At 41.4% G+C, this 25,037-nt stretch overlaps 1 protein-coding gene across 1 annotated transcript in view; it reads left to right on the top strand.

The window, feature by feature from the left end:
- Window positions 1-1,762: 1,762 nt before the first annotated feature.
- Window positions 1,763-25,037, top strand: part of OCLN (occludin) — a 51,789-nt gene continuing 28,514 nt past the window's right edge. Inside the window, exons 1-3 of the mRNA XM_082253555.1 lie at window positions 1,763-1,833; window positions 12,556-13,234; window positions 17,147-17,308. Coding sequence (XP_082109681.1) covers window positions 1,784-1,833; window positions 12,556-13,234; window positions 17,147-17,308 — 891 coding nt within the window. The 5' untranslated portion in view covers window positions 1,763-1,783. The remainder of the gene's footprint in view (window positions 1,834-12,555; window positions 13,235-17,146; window positions 17,309-25,037) is intronic.

Here is a 25,037-nt window from a genome sequence, read left to right as displayed (position 1 = left end):
GATCGGCTCTCCTATACTCGGTGCCTGTCAGGCACGAACAAAGGAAAGCCGATCAACGGCACTTCCTATTTACTATGTGACCAGCTGTGATTGGACACAGCTTGTCACATGGTAAAGAGCCTACGTCAGTAGGCTCTTTACCGAGATCAGAGATGCAGTGTGCGGGCGCGCAGAGCGCATTTTCCTGCCGCCGTCATATGACGTCCGGTCAGGATAATGCAATCACTTTCCCGCCGTCAATTGCCTATAGGGCGGGCGGGAAGTGGTTAATGGTGCTTCTCTTCCTTCATATAAGGGGGCCACTAGGACCCTCACCGCTTAATTCGATTTTTAATGTCAACTTCAATCTCCTATCCTCAGAACAAGTTGCATATCACAAAGTATTCTTGATCTTGACAATTTTGTATACTTTTCCTTTATATCAAATGAGGCTCCAGGTCACCCGTAAAGATCCCCAAAATAACGCATATAGAATATCAAAATAGTAGGTTATAGACTCGCATTAAAATATGCCTCCAAGCAGCACCCACTGTAATTCGTGTAGTATGGAGCTATCAGCGCCATCTGCATGGCATTGGCATGCATGTCACCTGCGTTCCACTGAAACCGGAAATTGCGAACCTGGAAGTATCACCACTATGGACCTCCAATGCATTTCACCGGAAAGGCGTCATCAGGAAGTCCTTTCCGGTTTCAGTGAAATGTAGGTGACACGCACGCCGATCCGGAGAGCAGACGGCGCTGATCACTCCATACTAAACAAATTTCAGTGGGTGCCACTTGGAGGCACATTATAATGTGAGTCTTTTACCTACTATTTTGATTGTGCAATATGTTAACTTCTTTTTACAATCTTATCCCATATGCTTTAATTTGGGGATCTTTACGGGTGGGGTGACCTGGAGCCTCATTTGATATAAAGGAAATGTACACAAAATTGTCAAGATTGAGGATAGTTTGTGATTTGCAATTTGTACGGAGGCTGGGAGATTTGAAGTTGAGATTAAAAATTGAATAAAGCGGTTAGGATCCTGGTGGCCCAAATCCATCTGGTGAGTGGCCCCCTTATATGAAGGTGGAGGAGCACCATTAAGGAGCATGATTGAGAAGAAAATTGAGCACATATAGGCACGCGGTGTGAAAGAAATATAAATATGGACAATTTTTGAGAGAGAGATATATTGATTTGTGGTATTAAGTTCACTATGTTGTATGCACGTATATGAACACACATCCCTATTTAAAGTAGCGCCTCAAATTAAAAAAATTCAGGAAATTGACTTGATTTGAAAAACATAATTTATAAAGGATGTACTCTTCCAAATTGTATCCTTTAATCCTTTGTGACAGCAGTGTGTAATTTAGAAGACGGAGGAATTTCAGTGTCACAAGTAGCTGCTGATAGACTCTCTTGTGTCCATTATCCTAGTACTACGTATTTACAAAACCGTCATTACACTAGATGACTAGTAAGTCGTTTTATAATATATACCTCTGTGAGCGTCCATTAATAGTAAGTCCATTGTCATCTACAGTCTGGCACAGGACACAGTGAATTGGTGACTGTGATTACTGAATAAGGCATCTTTGTTTCTTATGATAATACCAGCTATTATACCAGAAGGATGTTTTCAGGTCTATACTTGGAGAACTTTCATTTGTGTCCTAGTAGGATTAATTCATAATAAAGTTCTCAGGAGCTTATTTGAACAGAACATGCTCATTAATCCACATATTTTTTTTTTTTTCCTTTTTAGGTTTCTCCTTCTGACCAGCATCAAAAATGTTTTCCAAACCGTTTGAAAGTCCTCCTCCGTACAGACCCGATGAGTAGTACGTATCTGTCTTTCTTCAATATCAAATAAACATTTGATAAGAAATGTAAACTAGGTGTGGCCTATTACACTGAGCTATGTGATAAGAAGGTGATAGTGTCAGACTTGTATGTATACTTGTAAGTTGATTAGCCAGTAGAATAATTTATAATGCCTCTGGCAAAGAGGTGTGTTCTCTCTTTTCATTTCCAAAGCTTGGTTTTACAAGTTTATTTATATTTGGAGGATTAGTTAAAGGGTGCCAGGAGATTAAAACTAACTTTGCTGCTATGAACAATAATAACTAATATACCTACTATTGCTGTAGACCATTTTCGCCCCTCCGAATGTCTACTGAAAAACTCCTATAGCTGGTGTTGCCCATTCTTGCTCCACTGCCAGGGTGTTGTAGCATTTTACCTTTGCATATGAGCACATGGAGGACCTAATCAATATACTCCTGCTTCTAACCACTTGCCAGTCAAAAACTGTTTATAAAGGGCCCAGACTTCAAGTGGTGAACAAGCACACGACTGAGCTTGCTAGAACTGTTTTTGTTTTTTCTTTTTTTTTTATCTGGTTCTTGACTTGCATGTAAAAGGGATCCCAGTGGCTCTAGAGCCACCGGATCACTTTTACAGTGCTGATCTCTCCCCCCCCCTTCTCATTGGGGTCCACAGGCTGACTTCGGGAAGCCTGGGACCATGGTGTATGCTGTCAGGATAGTAGTGCTTTCCAATATGTTCTACGATCAATGAACTCAGAAGCGCTTGGCACTAAGCCGTTTCCAGGCTCGTCATTTTTGGAATTCCCATAAAATGTCAGATAAACAGCTAATCAAGTAGATACCCTGTCATCTGGTATTGCTATAACACAGGGGGGGGGGGGGGGGGGGTTATTAGCCTTGTGGTAGCAATAAAGTTTAAAAAAAAAAAAATAAAGTTTAAAAATCTAAATTCAAATAAAATCATTTTTTTTTTTTTCTTTTTTTTTTTTTAAACCAACCTTTTCATCCCATGCTCACACACGATGTAAATGCGCACACAGGGAATGCATGTATATGTAAACGGGATTGCATTACACATGTTGTGTTTCGCCACTAATGTCATGAGTGAGAGCAATAATCCAAGGGCCATCATTCCTAGTTAATTCTAGATCGATATCCTATAAATATTTTAAAGCGTCACCTACGGACAATTTGGGGTGCTGTATTTTTTTACTTTGTCATGGGTGTGCACAATTTTGAGGCAATGTAACCCCATCCTCTACAGTTTACCAAAAACTAGGGTAATTAATTGGTGTTTGTGTACATTAAAAACATTTTAAATGTCGTTTTTTTTTTTTTCCTGATCATGTGTTTTAAAACATGTCTCACAAATATCCTGCATCATAAAAATAGCAACTGCCACCCTTCCTGTTCTACAGGAGCTCTGTATATATATAATATATAATTTTTTTTTTTTTTTTTTTGTTTGAGGGTTTTAAATTTTGTAGCCAAAAAAAATGCAGATTTTAATGTGGGACAATTAAAAAAAAAAAAAAAAAAGTGCTGTCTGTAAAGTGGGATGAGATTACATTGGCCATAGACAGTAAATGGGCTTAATGAGAAAACTGGCAAGTGAGGTGGATGGAGAAATCTCCCCATCCATCCCCCTGCTAGGGCATACAGGTGCATCACATAAAATTTAGAATATCAAAATAATTTTTTTCATGAATTCAATTAAATGAAACTCCTATATTTTATATAGATGGGTTACACACACAGTGATTCAATTCAAGCATTTTTATTTTAATGATTATGCCTTACAACTAGTGAGAGCCCAAAATCCAATATCTCAGCATATTGGACTATTCCATAAGACCAATAAGAACATTTTTTTTTTTTATTTTTTAATACAGAAATGTTGGCTTACGGAAAAGTATGTCCATGTACAGTATAGTATGCACTCAATATTTGGCCAGGGCTCCTTTTGCATGGATAACTGGGGAGCAATGTCATCTGCTGGTGTTGGTCCACTATGTTGTATCAAGTCCAAAGTCAGCGCAGCCCTCTACCAGGAAATTCTAGAGCACTTCATACTTCACTCTGACCAGCTTTATGGAGATGCTGATTTCAAATTCCAGCAGGACTTGGCATCTGCCCACAATGCCAAAAGTACCAATACCTGGTTTAATGATCATGGTATCACTGTGCTTGATTGGCCAGCAAACTCATCTGACCTAAACCCCATAGAGAATCTGTGGGGTATTGTTAAGAGGAAGATGAGACACCAGACCCAACAATGCAGATGAGCTGAAGGCCACTATCCAAGCAACCATGTACTACACATGGACATACTTTTCAGTAAGCCAACATTTCTGTATTAAAAACTTTTTTTTTTTTTTTATTGGTCTTATGTAATATTCTGATTTTATGAATTTTGGGTTTTCACTAGCCGTAGGCCATAATCATCAAAATTAAAAGGATAAAAATGCTTGAAATATATCACTCTGTGTGTAAATCTATATGAGTTTCACTTTTTGAAATGAATTGCTGAAATAAGTTACGTAACTTCTGTTGAACAGGGAGAGCCACCCACGGATTGAAATGCAGCCGGTTTCTGCTGAATTTCCAGTGTTTAAGGCAACTAAGCAAGTAATAACAGCCATTTTTTTTCCAGCAGTTTTGGAAGGGGTGAGGGTTGAGTTTCTAGAAACCTTCTGCTATGTACAAGCATTTCCCTTGAGGAAAATGAGCTGATTGTTCTTGAGTCCAGTGGGAGCTTAGCATAGCTCCTTGTCAGGAAGTCTTAAATGTGTGGTGTGCTTTTTTTTTTTTTTTTTTTTTTTTTTTTTATTAAACGATTTAAATCTGGATTCTTGGCACAAACACTTTTTTTTATTTTAAGGCTTCTTTCACACGGCCGCTGCGGGACTTTTTTTTTTTTTCACGGAGCGGATGACATTTGTGTCATCCGCTCCCTGTGTCCGTATATCATCCCACCCGTTTGCGGATGATATGCGGACATAATGTAAGTCTATGGCATTGCAGATGACACCACTGACATCCGATTTTCCTTCCTTTCCATTTTTTGAACGGATGAAAAAATAGGGTTCTGTTCCGTTCCAAAAAATGGAACAGAACTGAAAGGAAGAAAATCGGATGTCAGCAGATGGTATTCCGCTGACATCCGCAGTGCCACAGACTTACATTATGTCCGCAAATCATCCGCAAAAAAATAGGATGATTTGCGGACAAGCGGAGCGGCCGTGTGAAAGAGCCCTTAAGTATATTCCTTAATAGTCCTAAATGATATACATTTAATTGTTCACCATTCTGTCTTTGCAAACCCAGTTGTTGCCTTGTAAACTTAAGCCTCGTACACACGCAACGATTGTTGGCCGTGAACTTTCGGCCAACGTCCGATCGGCCGATTGTCGGCTTGTTAGTATGATGCTTCCGACAACCGACTCGGACTTTTCGGCCAAACAAAATCTGGTGTGCATGCTATAAAATTTTTGTTGGCCATCAACACAACGGCCGATTGTTCGTCAGTCAGTACAGATTTCGGCAGACAAAAATCTGATGAGCAAGACTGGGCATTCTCAGAGAAGAAAAAACACACGGAAAGTAAACCAGCACATGACATCACTTCTGAAGTTGGTTTTTGTTGGCCGAGAAAATTTGTGTGCAGTCTAGAGCACATTTCAACCAACACAACAACACGGCCGATAATCTTTGCGTGTGTACGAGGCTTTAGTGGCATCACTTTGCTATACACAGCCTGTGCAGAAAGCAAATCTGTGGGAAGGGCTCACAGGCCCTATCCACAACATGCTGCCTGCAAAAAACTACACAAGGAGGGTGGATACAAGACCGGTCAGTTTGAACATAGGGACAGAACAGCATGAACTGTTTATTAAAGGAAGCTCCTCCTCAGTGGTAAAGTTTCACATTGGATTACTGCACAGAGCAAGCATACCAAGATTCGAGGAAGAATGCACATGCCTTTTGTATTTAGACAATATTTGCTCTTTCCACACTTTACCTACAAAAATCATCTTTTTATAAATGTAGCAGGATTCCCAGCCGTTTTGCTGGATATGGGTCCATCTGGGTTACCACTAGCAACAACCGCACATTTTAAGCATGTTCTCCAAGTGTGAGCACTGAGACAATGAGGGTTTTTATATTTGTATTTATTGTGTTTTTATATTTTTTGAGAACTTGGATGGGAGAAGGGAATGAGTGGGATACTCCTTTGGCTCAACTATGCACAAATTGCTAGGGACAACTGAAAAATGCCGTTTGACACTGACTTGCTGCCCGTTGACTCCAAACTGACTTTGGACTGCTTTCCTGCATAAAGAAGTCCTCTTTGAGCTTCCTTAAGCACTCTTTACTGAGGTAGCTACTTGTATGACTGCTCCACTGCTGAACACTTCAGGGCCCGCACCGGCACCCCCTTTCACTCACTTATCTTCAGGGCTTAGACTCTAGCACCCCCTTCCTAAATTTTCTCTACTGGTTATCTGGCTCCCGGATCCCTCTGACCTGGAGTGGTCCCCTCTCCTAGGCAGACCCCTGGGCAATTTCGAGTACTCACAATTCTGTTTTTCCTGGAAACTTGTGTCCAGCAGCTCCACTCGGTCCACAGCACACTGGATCCCTCTCTGCAGCTCAGCTCAACCTTCGTCCTCTAGGCTGACTGCCCAGGACACCCTCACTCGCTGACAGGAGGAGAGACAGCCATCACCCTCCTCCTGGGACTCTGCTTCCCACCAAAGAGGCCCTGTCACATGCTCCCCTCCGACTTATAACTCATCCCAGGGTGCATTGCAGCAAACTCCGCCTACTGAGATAGCCATAAGCCCTGGTGTGCTATTGGCTAGGTTTCCTCCACTGTCCAATAAGAGCCCTGATTGGAAACAGTGGGGAGAATCCCCAGGCTCAACAGGTCACACCTGGAAACATGTGACAGCCTAACTAAATGATCATGCCCCCCCCCCTGATATGCAGACAGGGCCACCTACATGCTTTTTCCTAGCACCTACCTAGGAGGTTGCTACATAAAATAATTTTACAAATCGAATGCAAGGTGCATGAATGTATAAGGTCCTCTTCACATTTTGTATGATTTGCTGCTGTAAAATGTATATATCCTTTTGTATTTTAAGTAGAAATATGTATTTCCTATAAAATATGTATTTGCTTTAGATTTACTCAACTAAAATATTTCCAATAAGTTCCACTTATTCCTGAACATGAAAGCTATGTGGCAAACACTCGATATCCACTTTATTAGAGTGTACTTCATTCCCACTCATCCATGGTCCTCACAATGCTAAAAGACTGGAGGGTCAGGTGTAGGAATGATTTGTAGAGCACTGGGTATAACCTGGCAAAAAGTGGGCTTCTCAAAATTGGCCTTAATATTTAGCGTAGTTTAAATGGGTATGCCAGGCTGTCATTGGGGTGGTCAGTAGATTAGAGGGAGCCCCCAATCGCTAGTGTTTGTGTTGAAAATATGTACACTGTGCGTATATTATCACGTGTGTGTATACCAGTGTTGCCAACCTAGAGAGAAATTGAAGACCTAGATTGAACCCAGATTGAAATTTACTGGCCCAGCCAAGTTTTTACTGGCATTTCCAAAAGGTACAAAATGTCAGTATTTAGGCAACAAACAAGTACAATATGCAATTGGCATACCTTCATGCATTCTATGGTCCCTTTAGTCCAAACAGCTCTGACAGTCCCTCTTCTGTCTTGTCTTGATCCCATCCAGACCCGCACACAAGACTCTAGCCACTCCACTCGGCTCCCTTGCACCATGACATCACACGACACACCCAGGCACCGCTTCCGGCAGACCCACAGGCAGCGCCTGAACACTTGGATGGTCTCGGCCGGCTATGGACAGGAACTGTGCATTACAGCCATGTTTTTGACTGGCAGCCTTTTCCTGTCACTGGCAAGAGAAAAATGCCTATTTTACTGGCTTCCAGTAAAAATACTGATGGTTGACAACGTGTGTGTGTGTGTGTGTGCCTTTGTTCTAGAAGATCATATATAGTGTAAAAAATGTAAACAAAAACATTTTTTATTATGATCTTAAGCAGTAGCTGGAGTTAGACCTTGCCATTCTCTTGTGCAGACACTGTGCTGTCAATGGCATTATTAGCCATTGGGTTCAGGGACGTGGGGTGGACATGCTGGATGGACCCTGGGATTTTGTTAAAAGGACAGTCCTTGGACAAATACAAGTATGCTCAAATTGGTCAACCTAGAATGGTTTTAGTCTTTAACCACTTCCGGACAGCCTGACGCATATATACTGCTGGTTGCGCAACATCACAAGATGTGAGGCGCACGCATGTCCCGCTGGAGTCCCGCTGTAATTGGACACAGCGGGAGCCAGTCAGTGTGTCCGGGAGGGGGGGTGGGTAGGGGGGGGTTGCAATGGATGCTGGGACCCATCGATCATCCAGGCAGAATGGCGGTCTGCCTATGTAAACAAGGCAGACTGCCATTTTGTGACAGAGAAAAATGGAGATCTTGTGTATCTGCTAAACAGAAACACAGGTCTCTGTTTTCCTCCAGTGCATACATTCCCCCAACAGTTAGAAAGCACTCCCTAGGAGCACACTTAACCCTTTGATTGATCCTTCCCTGCCAGTGTCATTTATACAGTGACAGTGCATTTTTTTATTTTTTTTTTAGCACCGATCACTGTATTGATGTCACTGGTCCCCAAAAAGTGTCACTTAGTGTCAGATTTGTCTGCCGCAATGTCGCAGTCCTGCTAAAAACCTCTAATCGCCATCATTATTAATAAAAAAAAAAAAAATTAAACAAGTCCATAGTTTTGTACATGCAATAACTTTTGTGCAAACCAGTCATACGCTTATTTTTTTTTTTTTTACCAAAAACATGTAGCAGAATACATATTGGCCTAAACTGATGAACTTGATGATTTTATTATTTTTTTTTTTTTGTGATGTTTTTATAGCCAAAGGTAAACAACAAATAGAGCTTTTCGTAGAATTTGATCACCTCTGCGTTTTTTGTTATTTTTTTTTTGTCCTATAAAACAAAAAAGACCAACAATTTTGAAAGAAAATAAAAATTATATATTTATATATTTTTATTTTTTTTTTTTCTTTCAAAATTGTTGGTCTTTTTTGTTTTAATAGGGCAAAAAAAAAACCGCAGAGGTGGTCAAATACCACAAAAAGCTCAATTTGTGGGCAAAAAGGACATCGATGTTATATGGGTACTGTGTTATAGAACCGCGTAAATGTAAGTTAAAGTAACGCAGTGCCATATAGCAAAAAATGACCTTTCTGGGCTGAAGTGGTTAAATAAAATAAAGTCTATTTACAGTGCATCCAGAAAGTATTCACCTTGGACTTCATGGCTTGGTTTGTGCTCTGACATGCACTGTTAACTGTGGGACCTTATATAAACAGGTGTATTTGCCTTTCCAAATCAACTGCATTTACCACAGGTTGACTCCAATTAAGTTGTAGAAACATCTCAAAGATGATCAGTGGATACAAGATGCACCTGAGCTCAATTTTGAGTGCCATGGCAAAAGCTGTGGCTACAAATGTAAATGTGATTTTTTTTTTTTTTTTTTTTTTTTCAAATTTTCTGATTTTTCAAACAAACTTTTTTCATGTTGTCATTATGGGGTATTGTTTTTGTAGAATTTTGAGGAAAATAATGAATTTAATCCATTTTGGAAGAAGGCTGTAACCTAAAATGTGAAAAAAGGTGAAGCGCTGTGAATATTTTCCGGATGCACTATAGTTCATTTTTGCTTGCCGGCTTTTTTCTGCTTTATTTATATTGATACCTTGGAAGTCAAGTAGATAATCTAAAAAGCACAAAAATAACTAAAAGCTCCCATTGCTGTTGACTTTCTCCCTAATGTACTTGGGTAAATGCAGCAAATGTCATCATATCCATGTTCCTCTGACAACAAATAGGAAACCTCCATACAAAAGTGTCCTTTTACAGCCTATTGTTTGTTGCAGAATGATCTTTTTTCCTGGAGGACAAAATCCTTTTATTATTCACAAAGCTCTTTATTTATTTATGAACCCCTTTTTGGTTAAATTACCCTGGTGGAAATATTTTATGAGAACATGGACATGTTTATCTCCTGTCTTGTGATTGCTTGGTTGTTATTAATGCTATATAATGTTATTTGACCATGTTCTGCCTTGTGCAGAATACCACTGTAAAGCCATTACATACACAAGTACAGTAAACCCCCGCTCCATCGTGGTTCAGTTTTTGCAATCCCGGTATATTGCGTTTTTTTTTTTTTTTTTTTTTTTGTAATGTTATTTTACTATATAAAAAAAAATGAAATATTTTTGTGTTTTCCATAGCTCTTGCTATGTCTCTCAGTATCTTTTATGTGTTTAAATGAGTTTCTATTGTTTTTAAAAGTGTGTTTAAAGACCTTAAAATGCTTTTACACGTACAGTGACAGTAAAAAAAACATGCCTACAATGCATTTTAATAGGGTTTTTCTATTTCGCGGATTTTCACTTTTCGCGGCTGGGTCTGGAACGTAACCCCCGCAATGGAGGGGGGTTTACTGTACGGTTATTGTAAAATGCTTCCTCTTCTCTTTGGATAGTACAGTCGGTAGGGGTATGACTTCTGTCATAGTGTTCATAATTCTGGTGAAGTGAAAGACCTGATATGTTGTGTGTGAATTCTGTTATAGCCCACAACCTCCTATAATGCAGGCAAGGTCCCTTCTACTGTTAAACAAATGGTCAAGGTGATATGATTTTTATTTGTGTGCCATTTAAACCCTTCGCTTAACCACTTTACCACCGGAGGATTTTGCTGTCTTCCGTCCAGGCCACTTTTTGCGATTCGGCGCTGTGCGACTTCAACTGACAATTGCGCGGTCGTGCGACGCCGTACCCAAACGAAATTTACGTCCTTTTTTTCTCACAAACAGAGCTTTCTTTTGGTGGTATTTGATCACCTGTGCGATTTTTACTTTTTGCGCTATAAACAAAAAAAGAGCGTTTATTTTGAAAAAATAACAATATTTTTAACATTTTTTTTTTATATGAAATTCCCCCCAAAAAAGATGTAAAAACCAATTTTTTAAAAAAATTTTGGCCAATTTGTTTTCTGCTACCTATTTTGGTAAAAAAAATCACAATAAGCGTATTTTGATTGGTTTGCGCAAAAGTTATTGCGTTTACTAACAAAGGGAAAGATTTCTGTCATTTTTGGTGTTTTTTTTTTTAACGCGTAATGGCGGCGATCTGCGTTTTTTTTTTTTTTTTTTTTTTTTTTTTTTTTTTTTGTGGGACTGCGACATTGCGGCGGACAGATCGGACCCTTGACTGACATTTTTGACACTTTTGGGGTTACCAGTGACATTACTGCAGTAATCAGTGCTATATATATGCACTGTTACTGTAAAAATGACACTAGCAGGGAAGGGGTTAATTTTATTGGAGAGGGAGGGGTTAATGTATGCCTGGTGCTTACTGACGTGTAGGGGGGGAGGTGACTGAGTGAGTCATGGACAGATCGGATGTCCAGCTATGCTGAACAGTCCGATCTGTCACTCCCTGTCACTATGGAGATCCGCCCGCTGTGTTTACACACAGCGGGCGGATCTCCACACTAGATCCCCGGCGTTCGGGGCAGAGCAGCGGCGATCGCCGCTGCTCCTCCCCTGGCCCGACTCCCGCTGTGAATGAAAACAGCGGGAGCGAGCCTCCGGCGGCGCGCAAGCGCCGCCCAGAAGGGGGAGTGTCTGACGACGTTAATACTACGTCGTCAGACGATAACGAACCACTTTGCCGCAGTACTATTACCGTACTCGGTCGGCAAGTGGTTAAAGGCCAAAAGTATGGAGGGTGAAAAGAGTACAAATAAAATATTTCATATATTGTCACTGAAAAACAAGTGTCACCCTCAAAAAGGGAATTGGAAGTGGCCCTTGTAGATGGGCCCTCAGGTTAATCATCTTGTCCAGTCCATGGCCAGGGGAAGGGTTAATATGAGATGTAGCAGGTGCTGTCCTTTAGGCCCCTTTCACGCTTGTGTGACTTGGGACTGCAAAGTCGCTTGACAAGTCGTACTCCATGATTTCCAATGAGTACCGTCATATCTGTGCGACTTCAAGTCACAACAACTTCAAAGTAGTCCCTGCACTACTTTGGTCCGACTTTGATGCGTTCTGAGGTCTATAGACCTCAAGGATACACAGGCATTGCTTCAAGTTAAGTCAAAATCGCTAGTGTACACGGCATCCCCAATGATTGGGTGACCTCAGGGAGGGGGTAGTGTTGGCCAAGCGTTTCGATTTCCCTTCCCCTTTGTCAAGCCTCATACTCTGTACAGGGAGTTATTATTGTTGCTGTAGAAGTGGAAATAGGTTGCAGTGCTTTATAAAAGTTCTATATGCTTGGTTTGAAATGTATAACTGAAAAATGATAAATAGATTGCACTTAATATGAAGATAGCAAGGTTGTATGTGTGACTATTCAATTCTCCTCCACTTTGTATGCAAACATATAATGCACAGGGATGCACGTGTAATTGGACATAGGAAGAGCATGTAATTGGGTGTAGGAATGCTTATCTTCTTTCTGAAGGATTATCATTCAGATATGATAAAATCCAGGCTTCTGCTTTTGTGATTCTGCTGCTATAAAGGAAAAAAGGTTTTCTTTTGTAATTTGTTTCTCCCTTCTATTTTTTTTGCAGCCGACCTTCTAACTATGCCCCAAGTCGAGATATGTATGGAGGAGACATTCGCTCACAGCCAGCTTACTCTTACTATCCAGACGATGAGGTCCCTATAACTCAGCATTTCTACAAATGGAGCTCTCCACCTGGCATCATCAAGATTATGGCTATCCTTATTGTTGTCATGTGTGTTGGCATTTTTGCTTGTGTAGCTTCCACGTTACCATGGGATTTGGATATCACCGGACAATCCATGGGTTACGGCATGGGAGGATATTCTGGATACTCTGGGGGATACACTGGCTATGGATTTGGTGGTTCATCAGGGATGGGAATGGGTTTTGCTTATGGAGGAAATTATACTGACCCAAGAGCTGCCAAAGGATTCATCCTCGCCATGGCAGCTATTTGCTTTATTATTAGTATGGTGATTTTTGTGATGCTTGTAACAAGGACCCAAACTTCTACTACCAGACGGTTCTACCTGATTGTTCTCATTGGCAGTGCGATTATCGGAGGGTTGGTCTTCATTGCAACAATCGTGTACACCATAGGAGTGAATCCTGTAGCACAGGCATCTGGATCTGCTTTTTACACACAAATTGTATCCTTATGCAACCAGTTCTATTCACCAGTCACAACTGGAGTTTTTGTGAATCAGTACCTTTACCACTACTGTGTAGTCGAGCCACAGGAGGTAAGCTTGTCCTTTAATTAAAATCTATGTACAAAAACTGATTGCGTTTTGATTATAAACAATTACCTCTTTTTAATATTGTCAGACAAAATTAAATTGTATCTAAAGCCAAAATCTTTTGATAGTCTGAGGGGTTAGAATTAGAACTCCTCCTATCCAGTTTCTATGGCTGCCTGTGTAGTATTTGACACCTACTCTCTTTTTGTCCTCGGGACCATTGTCCTTGGGACGGAAGATGACAGACCATCTAAAGTGTTTGGAGTTGTCGCCAGGAGAGAGAAATTTTTCAATGGTGACAGCGGTCTAAAAGGACCTTCTACTCCCTTTTGGTGAGATTTCTTCAACTTGTGTCTACAGCAGGGGTGGGGAACCTTTTTTCTGCCAAGGGCCATTTGGATTTTTGTAACATTCGGGGGCTGTACAAAATGTATGCATAAATGTAATATGCATTGCTTTGCGGTAAAAAATTGCGTGACTTTGAGGTCACAAAAGTGAAAGGGGCCTTCAGTAATCAAGGTATAGTGTGCCCCGTTTCAATGCGGAGTGACCACAGCGTGCCCCGTTTCAATGCGGAGTGACCACAGCGTGCCCCGTTTCAATGCGGAGTGACCACAGCGTGCCCCCTTTCAATGCAGACTGATTGACCACAATGCCGAGTGAACAGCGTGCCAAGCCCCAGTGCACTTGACTTACCTGTTGTAGAGGCGGCTTCCTCTCTTCAGTCCCCGCGTCTCTTCGAGTCCTCCCGCGTCCCGCCTCCTCCTCGGCCAATGGCATTGGCCAAGGAGGAGGAGGATCCGAGAGACAGTAGCGAATTTTCATTCGCTATTGTCACACAAATGGGCGGGCTCGAGGCACACTGCTCTGCGCCTTGGGTCCACCCTTTTCGGAGATTCACAGTGTCAGAAAGGAGCCATCGGCTCCTTCTGACACATTGGCACGGGGGGGGGGGGCTTACAGAACGATCATGCGGCCCGCGGGCCGGAGGTTCCCCACCCCTGGTCTACAGGAATGCAAAGGAAAATCTTCCCAATGGGACACAGAAAAAAATAAGACTTTTACTTTTTGTAGGCATCCTGTCACAACCCTATCTAAGCATTTAATGGATCTGATGATGTAAAAGACATTTAGTGTTTATTACATTGAAACTATATTTGTCGGTGCTACCCTTCCCAAAGTCTAAATGCCAATTTCAAAAAGTGAATACCCAGCCAAAATAAAAGCACTAGTTGGGAGATTTTGGAAGGATGAAGGTTAATTGTGATGTGCAGAATTCAAATTTACCTCCCATTTTTATAGACTGTATTTTTTATTTTTGGATGACTACAAGCCATGTACAGTACAGAGTAGGAAAAGGGAGAAGGGGGTAAAGAAAGAACAAGGCAGGGGATATGGAAAAAAGTGAGTACTTCTCTTTCTACCCAGAAGATAGAGGTCTAAATATATTTACTTTTCCCATCTTTCCTGTCTGATAGCTTTTATACGGTATATATCTATGTACCTATTAATTGTCTATCTCCCCTCCTGCTTTTTTGAGGTAGTGGAAGCAGCTTCACTCAGGAAGGCAGATTTAAGGCTATAGGTGTCAGAAAGAAGTGACTTGTTCTTGCCTTCCTAAGGTGTAAAGCCAGCATGGATTACATAATTTTTGTATATCTGCTCTACTAGAAGGTAGAGCTGTACGATTAATTATTAAAAAATCGCAATCTCGATTCACCCCTACTTACGATCTCTTAGTGCCGGTTCACATTTGTGCGGCTGCGGAGATCGCATGTAATTCGGAGCGCACTGCTCCATTACATGCGATCGGATGTGCGGTGCGAATTTCAGCCATAAACTTTGTATGGCTGAATTCGCACCAAAGACGCACAGGAGACATTTTTTGAGCCACATCAAAATCGGATCGCACAGTGGTTCACACTTGTGCGATCTGATTATGTGCGTACTTGCAGATCGCACTGCGATATGCAATCAAACTGGGGGTGTCAACTTTTAATTGACACCCCCTGCGTATCGCATATGGCAGTGTGAACTGCCAGAGGTGCGGATGCGATGCGGGAACAAGCTGCATATTCGCAGCCTTCCCGCATCGCACAAGTGTGAACCGAGCCTTAAAACTACAAAATTTTCTTACAGAGCCGTTCTCTGCTCACTCGCTGTGTAAAGAGGAGAAAAAAAAAAAGAGCCTCCGGTAAATGTTTATCAACATTAAGTGCCGATTCACATTAGTGCGATCACAGAGATCGCATGTAATTCGGAGTGCACTGCTCCTAAAATTACATGCAATCTCTGTGCGGTGCAAATTCAGCTGTACGGTTTGTATGGCTGAATTCGCACCGAAATCGCACTAAAACACGCACAGGACCCTTTTTTGGTCCGCAGCAGAATCGGATCGCATGGTGGTTCACACTAGTGCAATCCGATTCTGTGCGAACTTTCAGATGGCACTGCAATATGCGATCTGATCTGGGGTGTCCTTAACTCTTAATTGACACCCCCAGCGTATCGCATATGGCAGTGTGAACTTGCAGGGGTGCGGATGCAATGCGGGAACACGCTGTATATTCGCAGCGTTCCCACATCGCAGAAATGTGAACCGGCACTAAGGCTACTAGATAACTATAAACACAATGTTTTACAATGTATCATTTTGTTCTTTTAGATCAAAGAAATGAACTTTTGTCTATAAATGAGGGGAGTTTAACCAAGACTAAGGGCTCTTTCACACGGGCGATCCGATCAGATCCGCCTGTCAGTTTTTTAGGCGGATCTGATCGGATCCTCCATGCAGCTCTATGGGGCAGCGGATGTCAGCGGTGACACCTCCGCTGCCATCCGTATCCGATCCTGTCCGTGAAATCTGGACGGATGGAAACCCTATTTTTCCATCCGTTCAGTAATCGGATCGGATGAGAGCGGACAGGCGGTCCGCTCTCATCCGATCCCCCATAGAGAGCAGCGGGAGCTGTGACACCTCCCTCTCCGCACTGCAAGCAGAGACGGAGCTGTCATCCGCCGGCTCAGCGGGATCGGCGGATCGATCCCTGCTGAGCAGCACGGATCCGCCTACGGAGAAGGACCGTGTGAAAGAGCCCTAAGCCTTTTCTGACACTTGTTGCTTACAAGTTAAAATCAGTATTTTTTGCTAGAAAAAAAACTAGCACTCCCAAACATTATATAAATATAATAATATATAATTGTTTAGCAGAGACCCTAGAGAATAAAATGGCGATCATTGCAATCTTTTATGTCGCACTGTATTTTAAGCAGAAGTCTTTCAAACGTTTATTGAAAAAAATAAATAAATAAAACCGTAAAGTTAGCCCAATTTTTTTGAATAATGCAAAAGATGTGACGCCGAGAATGGTGATCTTTATTCTAAGCAAAAAAAAATTAGTGATTCTCATTTTATCCACAATCGTGCAGCTCTACTAGAAGGTACTGCTTTGTGTGGGCTTGGGGCACATTTTGCTTTAGTTTAAAGGTAACTAGTATAGGGTGATCAATGCAATGGGGAGGGTGTATCTCTTAGGTGTAGGTAACTTTTATGGTTCTGTGTATGTTTCCTTACCCTTGCTCATAAAAGACCTAGCAAATTTTCCTCTTTTATCATAAACCACGAAAGAGTAACAGGAACTCTAGCCAAATAATTGCACGAGAGAGAATCCTGTGAATTGGGTGTCTCAAGAGCAACAAAAGCGAGAGAGACCAGAAAATAAAAGAATAGAAAATAGGGAATGAAGGAAAGAGGAAGAGGGAAACCCCGATGAAAAGCGAGGGATCGGTGGTGGTCGCTAGAGACAGTTGATTAATATTTTTAACCGCTCAACAGTCCCGGCTTACCTTTGTTGTATTTTTTTGTTTCAAGATGCATCAAAAATTCTATTTATTGTCATGGTTTCCCCTTTCTAGGCCATTGCCATTGTCCTGGGTTTCCTGATCGTAGTGGCATTTGCCATTATCATATTCTTTGCTGTGAAAACAAGGCGAAAGATCAACGAACATGGCAAAATGAACATTCTGTGGAAGAAAGAAAAGTTTGGGGGTGAGGGAGATCCTAATGTGGAAGAATGGGTGAGTCGGAGCTCAAGAATACTTTTTGTAATTGCAAATTACTTTTTCTTATTTTCCCCATTCATTTTCAACATCTTTAAAAGGAGCCTATCGCAAGACCAAATCATGGCCATTATCTGAGACACCACAAGGTGCTTGTTTGTGTTGGTGCAATGTCCTAGTTCCTCTGTGTTGAAGGAGCGGCCCATTATGTTAATGGGCTTAACCGCAAGTTGGGAAAGGCAGAGTTGATTAACTTTTTATGTTAAATTGGTCCGAGTTTAAACCTAAAAATATAAAATCAGTTGCCCATAGCTTTACCATGCAGTTTCTACTGATGTTGACTTTGTTGTGAATCCCCCAGGTTCGCTTCAGTATTGTGTAAGAACAGAGCCACAAATCTTTGGCAAGTGGAGCATATTTATTTTAATATTTGATTATGGTCACATTTAAACTGGATACACACTATACAACTTTTGTTAGATTTCCTTTAGATTTACCTTCAACTATGTAGTGCAAGGGCCTGCCTGATTGCATACAAATTGAAAGTGTTTAGATTTGACCTTCATAATTTATGGTTTTGGTAAATTTAAAGGAAAAAATCTAAAGACAATTTTATAGTGTGTGTATGGCCCATTACTGATGGATCACTTTCAGTCCTTATGCATTACTTTTACTGTGAACTTTCTTTTTAGTTCTTCAGGGCAGAGAACTTGTTGACAAAGAAAGAGAAATGTTGGGAGGGAATGCAATTGTCAAACACTAAGCAAAAGAAAAAGTTGCCAAGGAAAGTGTCACATCACAGCCATCAAGCAAATGTTTTATTGTACAAGTTACTTGTACTTCAGAATGGCTATGGAACCCAAGATTATTGGCTCGTTTCCACTGAGCTTTCTGGTACGGTACACTATTTATGGTGTTTCCATTATGAATGGTACCCTAATTCCTAACTGTACCACTTTTATGGTACCCTTTCGTTGGGGTACCAAGCACATTAGTACCGTACCAACAGGGTGGAGCTACGCTCTGCAGAACTTTGGATTTGGAATCGTCTATCAGAGCTTTCCTGCTACACCACGCCTATCATGAAAGGGTACTATTGGCAGTGGAAACGCCATGTGTACCCTTCCGAACCGTACCGTACCACTCAGTGGAAACGAGGCATTATTTGCATAACTCCCATTATAACGTGCTATAGTAATTTAGAGAAGTGTTTCTTTACCTTTTTTTCACTCAAGGCACCCTCCAAAATTATGGACAATCTGGAGACACCCTCCAAAAAATTAGACTGTCTTGAGGCACCCCATCATAAAATGTAAAAATGATTCTAATAGTTTTACATAATGCAGCAACATCCACACAAGTAGGGGACCCAGGTCCAAACTGGTAGGGGACCCAAGTGCAAACTGGTACTGATTAGTATTCCAATGTTTCTCTTCTTCCTCAGTTTCCCTCCATTACTCAGCTAATATGACCCCAAAGCTGATGTAGAAAGTCAGGGAAGGGTCAAACAAGGATGATATGCAGGTGACTGACATCCTCCCTATTAACTGATGTAATTGGTCGTTAGGAAGTCGGCAGATGGAAAGTCGTAATGCTGCACAATGAAAACCTGTGGCTTTGTATAACTAAAAGGCCGGCTTTATCCACCCGCTGCCTTCTATAGGATTTTTAGGCATTTTGCCAAGGCACCCAGGTTGAAAGGCTGACTTGGAGCAATGCACTTTTATATGTGTTGCGCCGCTGCGCGATACCATTTATTGTAAGTTGCACATGAAAGCATGCTGCTATGCAGATGCTCTGTACTTTGCAGAACTCTGGTTTTTAAAAAGTGATTTCTGTGGGTTGATAGCCTATTCAAAACAAATGGGCTGCCTAACCCTCCTAATAAAGTGCATTGGCGTTGTAGTTTAAATGGGCCTTTGGCTTTTGAAAACTGCCATTTCCGTTTTGCATAGCTGCTGGCAAGTTGAATTAATTGGGATTGGGGATCGTGCCACCGAGTTCCCAGTCCAGTCCAAGTGGCGTGGTTACAAAGCCACAAGAGGGATCATTCTGGTGTATTCCCTGAAGAGTTCAGATGACCATGAGAAACATTGGCTCTTATCAGAGAAATTTGTCCCAGACCAATGTTGAGAGCTCCAACCCTATGCAGTTGGCTTATGTTCAGAGGTGTTTGTTTAAAATGAGGGGTGCCAAGACTGCAGAAACGGCTATGTGGGCGGTGCCACATCGTCCTTCACACATGCGGGGTAACTTTTTTTTCTTTCCTCTCGTGTAAGCGACTTTCAGTGACTCTGGGACAAGACGGGGCAGCGGTCATGTGAAGAGTCAACATTAAGGGGGTACTCTGGCTGCGAGCTGACCGATTTACGGTGTGCAGTTGTGGAACATACAAATTTCCTCACTCCCAGTGACAGAATGGGGTCCTGCCGTGCATCTAGCGAGGACCTCATGCATGCACAAAAAAGTTAACTCCTTCAGCTCTCCCGTGCCATGCAGCTAGGTACATGGGGGTCTTCTGTACCGCGGGTTCTGTCCAGATTGTTTTTGGGAAACCAACTGCTAGGGAGGGAGCTGAGCCAGGCAACCTTTGTATAATCCACATAGTTATCAGGAAACAATGCAAACTGATCTCAGTCCAGAGGCTGAGAATACAAAGGTTATCGGGTCACAAGATTTCTGGCTGGATGAACAAATGGTACATTTTAACAAAAAAGATCAAATCATAGAAATGTACTGTTAGATTGCATACACCTTGAAGCTGAACTCAAGGCAAACTGTTAAATGCACAAAAGGAGATCCATTTCAGAGCTGGTTTTTGCCTGCCTATGGATTTGGTATTCTGTCCATCCTGTCCTGGAATGTGTACAACCCTGTCTGGCTGGGTAGGAGACCTGATGTATCTTATGCTTGCATGTCTTGTCCCTCCCCCAGGCTGTGACTGGACTGTGAAAGAAGTGTCACGCTGATAAGCTCATACATTTAAGGATATATTAATGATGCCCAATGCCGGGCACAACTTTTATTAAAAAAAAAAATGACAATTCTGTTTTTACTGCATTGAAACTGCAATGTTTTTTTTCAGGAGGTCTATAAGCTCCGCTGAGAAATTTTCAAGTACAGCCGGAGCTGGATTTCCACTGCTGTGCCATTTTCAATAGCACAGTGATATGCGGTCAGCTGTACTTTATGAATGGCATGGCAGAGGGAATTTGTCTATTGTACAACCCTAATTTGATTTGAGTAGCAGATCTAAAGACCTGCAGCATCGGCCCTACTTCTGACTTTGCGCTGCATCAAAGTTTACAGAAAAGCTGTAGCTCCAGGAATGATTTATTTTTTTTTAAAAATACCATGGTTCAGCTTGGTTACATCTAATCCTTCATATGTCACATTGAGGGCTCAAACATACTTTAGTAACCTGCGCTGCATAGCACTGGTCTTTTCCAGGTGCTGCTGGAGTGAATCTTTATACTGAACAGTAGTTGTTTGCCCAGCACCTTCGACATACAGCCTGGGTTTACACTACTGCAATGCAGCAACCAGCGCAATTCTAGTTTGGGTTCCCGCATGGCATCTCCCCCGCAGGCTGTTGACACTGCCCGGTGTCAATACAAAGGTTTTGACCTTGCCAGATCGGTTTGCAGATTCGGACAGAAATCTGATCACATGGGTGTGAACACCCATGCGATACGATTCCAGTTGGGGGGGGGGGGGGAGTAAGGTTCCTGCTGAATTTTTTTGCGAATGCAATCACAGTTCATCCTTACAAAATGTATGACTGAATTTGCATTGCATGTGATCTGTACAGCAATGTGGTGCGAATCACATGCAATGTCTGTTTTCGCAATAGTGTGGCGAACCCAGGCTCAGAGAACTAGCTGTAACCATATCAGACCCTTAAGCTTTAAGGATTTAAAAAAAAAAAAAAACATAACGCTAGCTAGCTGTGCCTTTTTTTTTTTTTTTTAATTAGCCTGGCTTCCAGCTTTTATTGAATATGGCAAAGGTTGTGATAGTGGCACACAGCTGACCAGGGTTTGGTAAGCAGTGTAGTATAGCCACAGTAAGAGCATTACTTTGGTTTTGAAATTTTTCAAAGGACTCTTTAGACTTTTGACATTTCAAAACAGTATTTCATGTATTTGTAAGAGGAAATCTGTACAACGGGGGATTGTGACAAGGTATACAGCTATTGCTGCCAGGTTAGCATTCCAAGTCAGAGGAGTGCTCAGAGATGATGTCTCATGATAGGGACGTGTTTGTAATGAGAGACTCGAGTTTCTGGGAGGGGACTGCAGTTTCATTACATTATTAGCTTGTTTGTTCTGGCTCCATGCTGAGATCTACAACAGTGCATGCACAGTGTACACTGCAAAGTGAAAGGGACAAATTGCTAGACTTCTAACCATTACACCACTCTAGGCACCATTTGATGTAGAATTGTACAATTTATTTTATTTTTATTTTTTTTTTAAATGACTTTTTTTCTTTTGTAAAAGTTTAAAAATTCCTTGCTTTTTTATGGACAACATACTATATATAATATAATGGCTACGCCACCTACCGTTATTGTGTTCTGGCAAGTTTTCAATACCTCAATAATACTTCTCATTGACCTCATGATGGGTCCACATAATTGTTGAACAGGTTGAGTGGCTATATATGCCGACATTTTACTGCCTTCCAGACTAATGCTAGCTATAAATAATGGACTTTGCTTGTGATGGTATTGCCCATTTAAATCCTATTTGGATTGGTCAATACAGTTAAACCTGACTATCATTTATATATATTCTGAGAACATCAGCCTGTGATTGTTGAATGGTATCCTCAAACAAAAATGACTTTTAAAAACCAATAGAATTTTCATTAATTTTGTTACCCAGTGTCCTAGCAATTGTGATGTGTTTGTTTCTGATCTATTGCAGAATTTATTTTTATTTATTTTATTATACTTATAAATTTTCCTACTGGCAACAATAGTTTTTAACAATTGGAGCAGCTTAATTACCAGTATTATGATCCGCCTGCCATGTCTGTTGACATAGGTTAGGTATTACTATATAGTTTCTTAGGCTCAGGTTCACACTGCTGCGATGACAGTCGTAAGACTTTGGGCTCTTTCACACGGGCGTTCAGTTTTTTTTTTGCCCTATCAGGTCCTTTTTTTTTTTTTTTTTGTAACGGACACGGATGACACTTGTGTCATCCGGTCCGTATGTCCGTTTTTCATCCCATCCGTTTGCGGATGAAAAACTGACATAATGCATGTCTATGTAAATGCGGATGACACCACTGACATCCGTTTTTGCGTCCGTTCCGTTTTATGAAAGGAAGAAAAAATAGGGTTCTCCTCGGTTCAAAAAAACTGAACCGAACTCACAAAAAACGGATGTCAGAGGATGATTATCCGCTGACATCCGTATTTACATAGAGATACATTATGTCCGTTTTTCATCCGCAAACGGATGGGATGAAAAACGGACATACGGAACGCCCGTGTGAAAGAGCCCTTTGCCTGCGACTTCATTTCCGACTTGATCGCACTTGGATGCTATTTAGGAGCATGTACAAGGGCTGAATTTGCACCGAAGTCGGACCACAGTAGTGCAGGAATCTTTTCTAATGATGGCTTTCATAGGGAAAGATTGAATTTGACTTGTCATCAGACTTGGGGTCTCACAAGTCGGATCCCATGTTGCAGCAGTGTGATAATTCTGTAAGGTGCTATAATGTCTCAAATAACAAACACTTAAACAATTCCAGGTGTAGAATAACATTTTTCATAACTTCTATTTTTTGTTACGTTTTTTTTAAATTTTTTAATTTTCTACTCCGACTGGACAAAATACTAAGAGTAGTAAATAATTGTTTAGCTAAGCTATCGTTTGTTTTGTCCGTCTAAGTACATGTGAGAAGTACCCAAGGCAAACTTTTGATGTCAACTTCCATTTGACTGTATGTTTTTATATGTACATTTGCATCTTAAAAAAAAAAAATGGGAATATCCTCAAAAAGTTAGTTCTATTTCTGTAATTAAATTCAAAAAGTGAAACCCCTATATTGTATAGATTCATTACACTTGGGCGTCTGCAGAACTTTTTTCAATGAGGGGGGGCAATAACTTTAAGGTAACCCATGCTCCGCCCCTTTTTGAAAATGTCATGATGGCGATGTCAGTCACCGCGTGAGCATTTATTTTTTTTTAAAGGGGGAAACGCCAGGATTTTTAAAGTGTTTGTTAACCTAAAAAAAAAATGTCGATCCTGTTCTCTTAAAGCATGTTACAGCACAGTGCTTGTGCTGTGTAATTGACCCCTGTATCACTTAAAATACCTGTCTCATCCTGCCTGGCGATGTCCTCCCCTCTGTAAACTGACCACGATATACCATGGCTGCTGAGCCCTGACACCGTGGTCAGTCTACGTGCCTCCGTTATCCTCAGCTCTCCTGTCCTCCTCTGTCCTCTCTCTCCCCTCCCTCCCTGCCTGTCTGCTTCTGTGTTAGTGCCCACCGTCTTCCCTCTTGCTGCTGTCGTTTCATTTAAAGTTTAATATCCTGTCTACAGTCTGTTTAATAATCCTGTGTGCCCCGGTGTATGTGTTTTTATTAAAATAAGCCATTATTTACCAGTTTTCAGAGCGCTGATTGCCGCTCATGTCACCCACCACCTCTCTCCTCCTCTTAGCCTCCCCTCCCCCCCCCCCTCCCACCTGATGTAAGTGGGGTCCCCCTCCCACCTGATGTCAGTGGGGAATCCTTGGCCCCGCCCACTGCAAGCAGCTAGCAGGCAGGGAGAGGAGAGAGAGCCTGCGGGTCATGTGATCGGCGCTCTGAAAACTGGTAAAGAGCGTTGTTTTTTCCCTGTTTGTTTTTTTTTTTTTTTTTTTTTTTTTTAAATGCAGACATGAGTACGGGCACACAAAATTATTAAACAGACCAGACCGAATGATATATAGTGGCTTAACCACTTTAAAGGCAAAGTTGAGATTCCATGGGGGGGGGGGGGGGGGGGGCACTTGCCACCACTTGCAGACGCCCTTATTACATGCAGTGATGTGTTTTCCAGCATTTCTTTCTTTAAAATTTGTTGATATATGGTTTACAGCTAGTGAAAACCCAAAATTCAGTATCTCGGAAAACTAGAATATTACATATAACTTAAGACCAATAAAAAAAAAAAAAAAGAAATTTTGGCTTACTGAAAAGTATGTCCATGTACAGTATAGTATGCACTCAATACTTGGTCGGGGCTCCTTTTGCATGAATTACTGCATCAATGTGGCGTGGCATGGAGGCGATCAGCCTGTGGCACTGCTGAGGTGTTATGGAAGCTCAGGTTTCTTTAAGAGCTGCCTTCAGCTCATCTGCATTGCTGGGTCTGGTGTCTCTCATCTTCCACTTGACAATACCCAACAGATTCTCTATGGGGTTTAGGTCAGGCGAGTTTTCTGGCCAATAATAGCTCAGTGATACCATGATCATTATTCACTTATGGACCGAAAGGTTTTACCTCCTTAATGACCTTTTTTTTTTTTCTTTGCGATACGGCACTGCATTGCTTCAACTGACAATTGTGGGGCCGTGCGAGGCTGTATCAAAATAAAATTGATGTCCTTTCTTTCCTAGAAATATAGCTTTCTTTTGGTGGTATTTGATCACCCCTGCGTTTTTTTTGTTTTTTTGTTTTTTTTTGCGCTATAAATAAACAGCAACAATTTTGAAAAAAAAAAAAAAAACTTTT

Source organism: Pelophylax lessonae (assembly GCF_965119305.1).
Source record: "Pelophylax lessonae genome assembly, chromosome: 1".
Lineage (NCBI taxonomy): Eukaryota > Metazoa > Chordata > Amphibia > Anura > Ranidae > Pelophylax > Pelophylax lessonae.
This window is presented reverse-complemented; position numbering and strand designations above follow the sequence as displayed.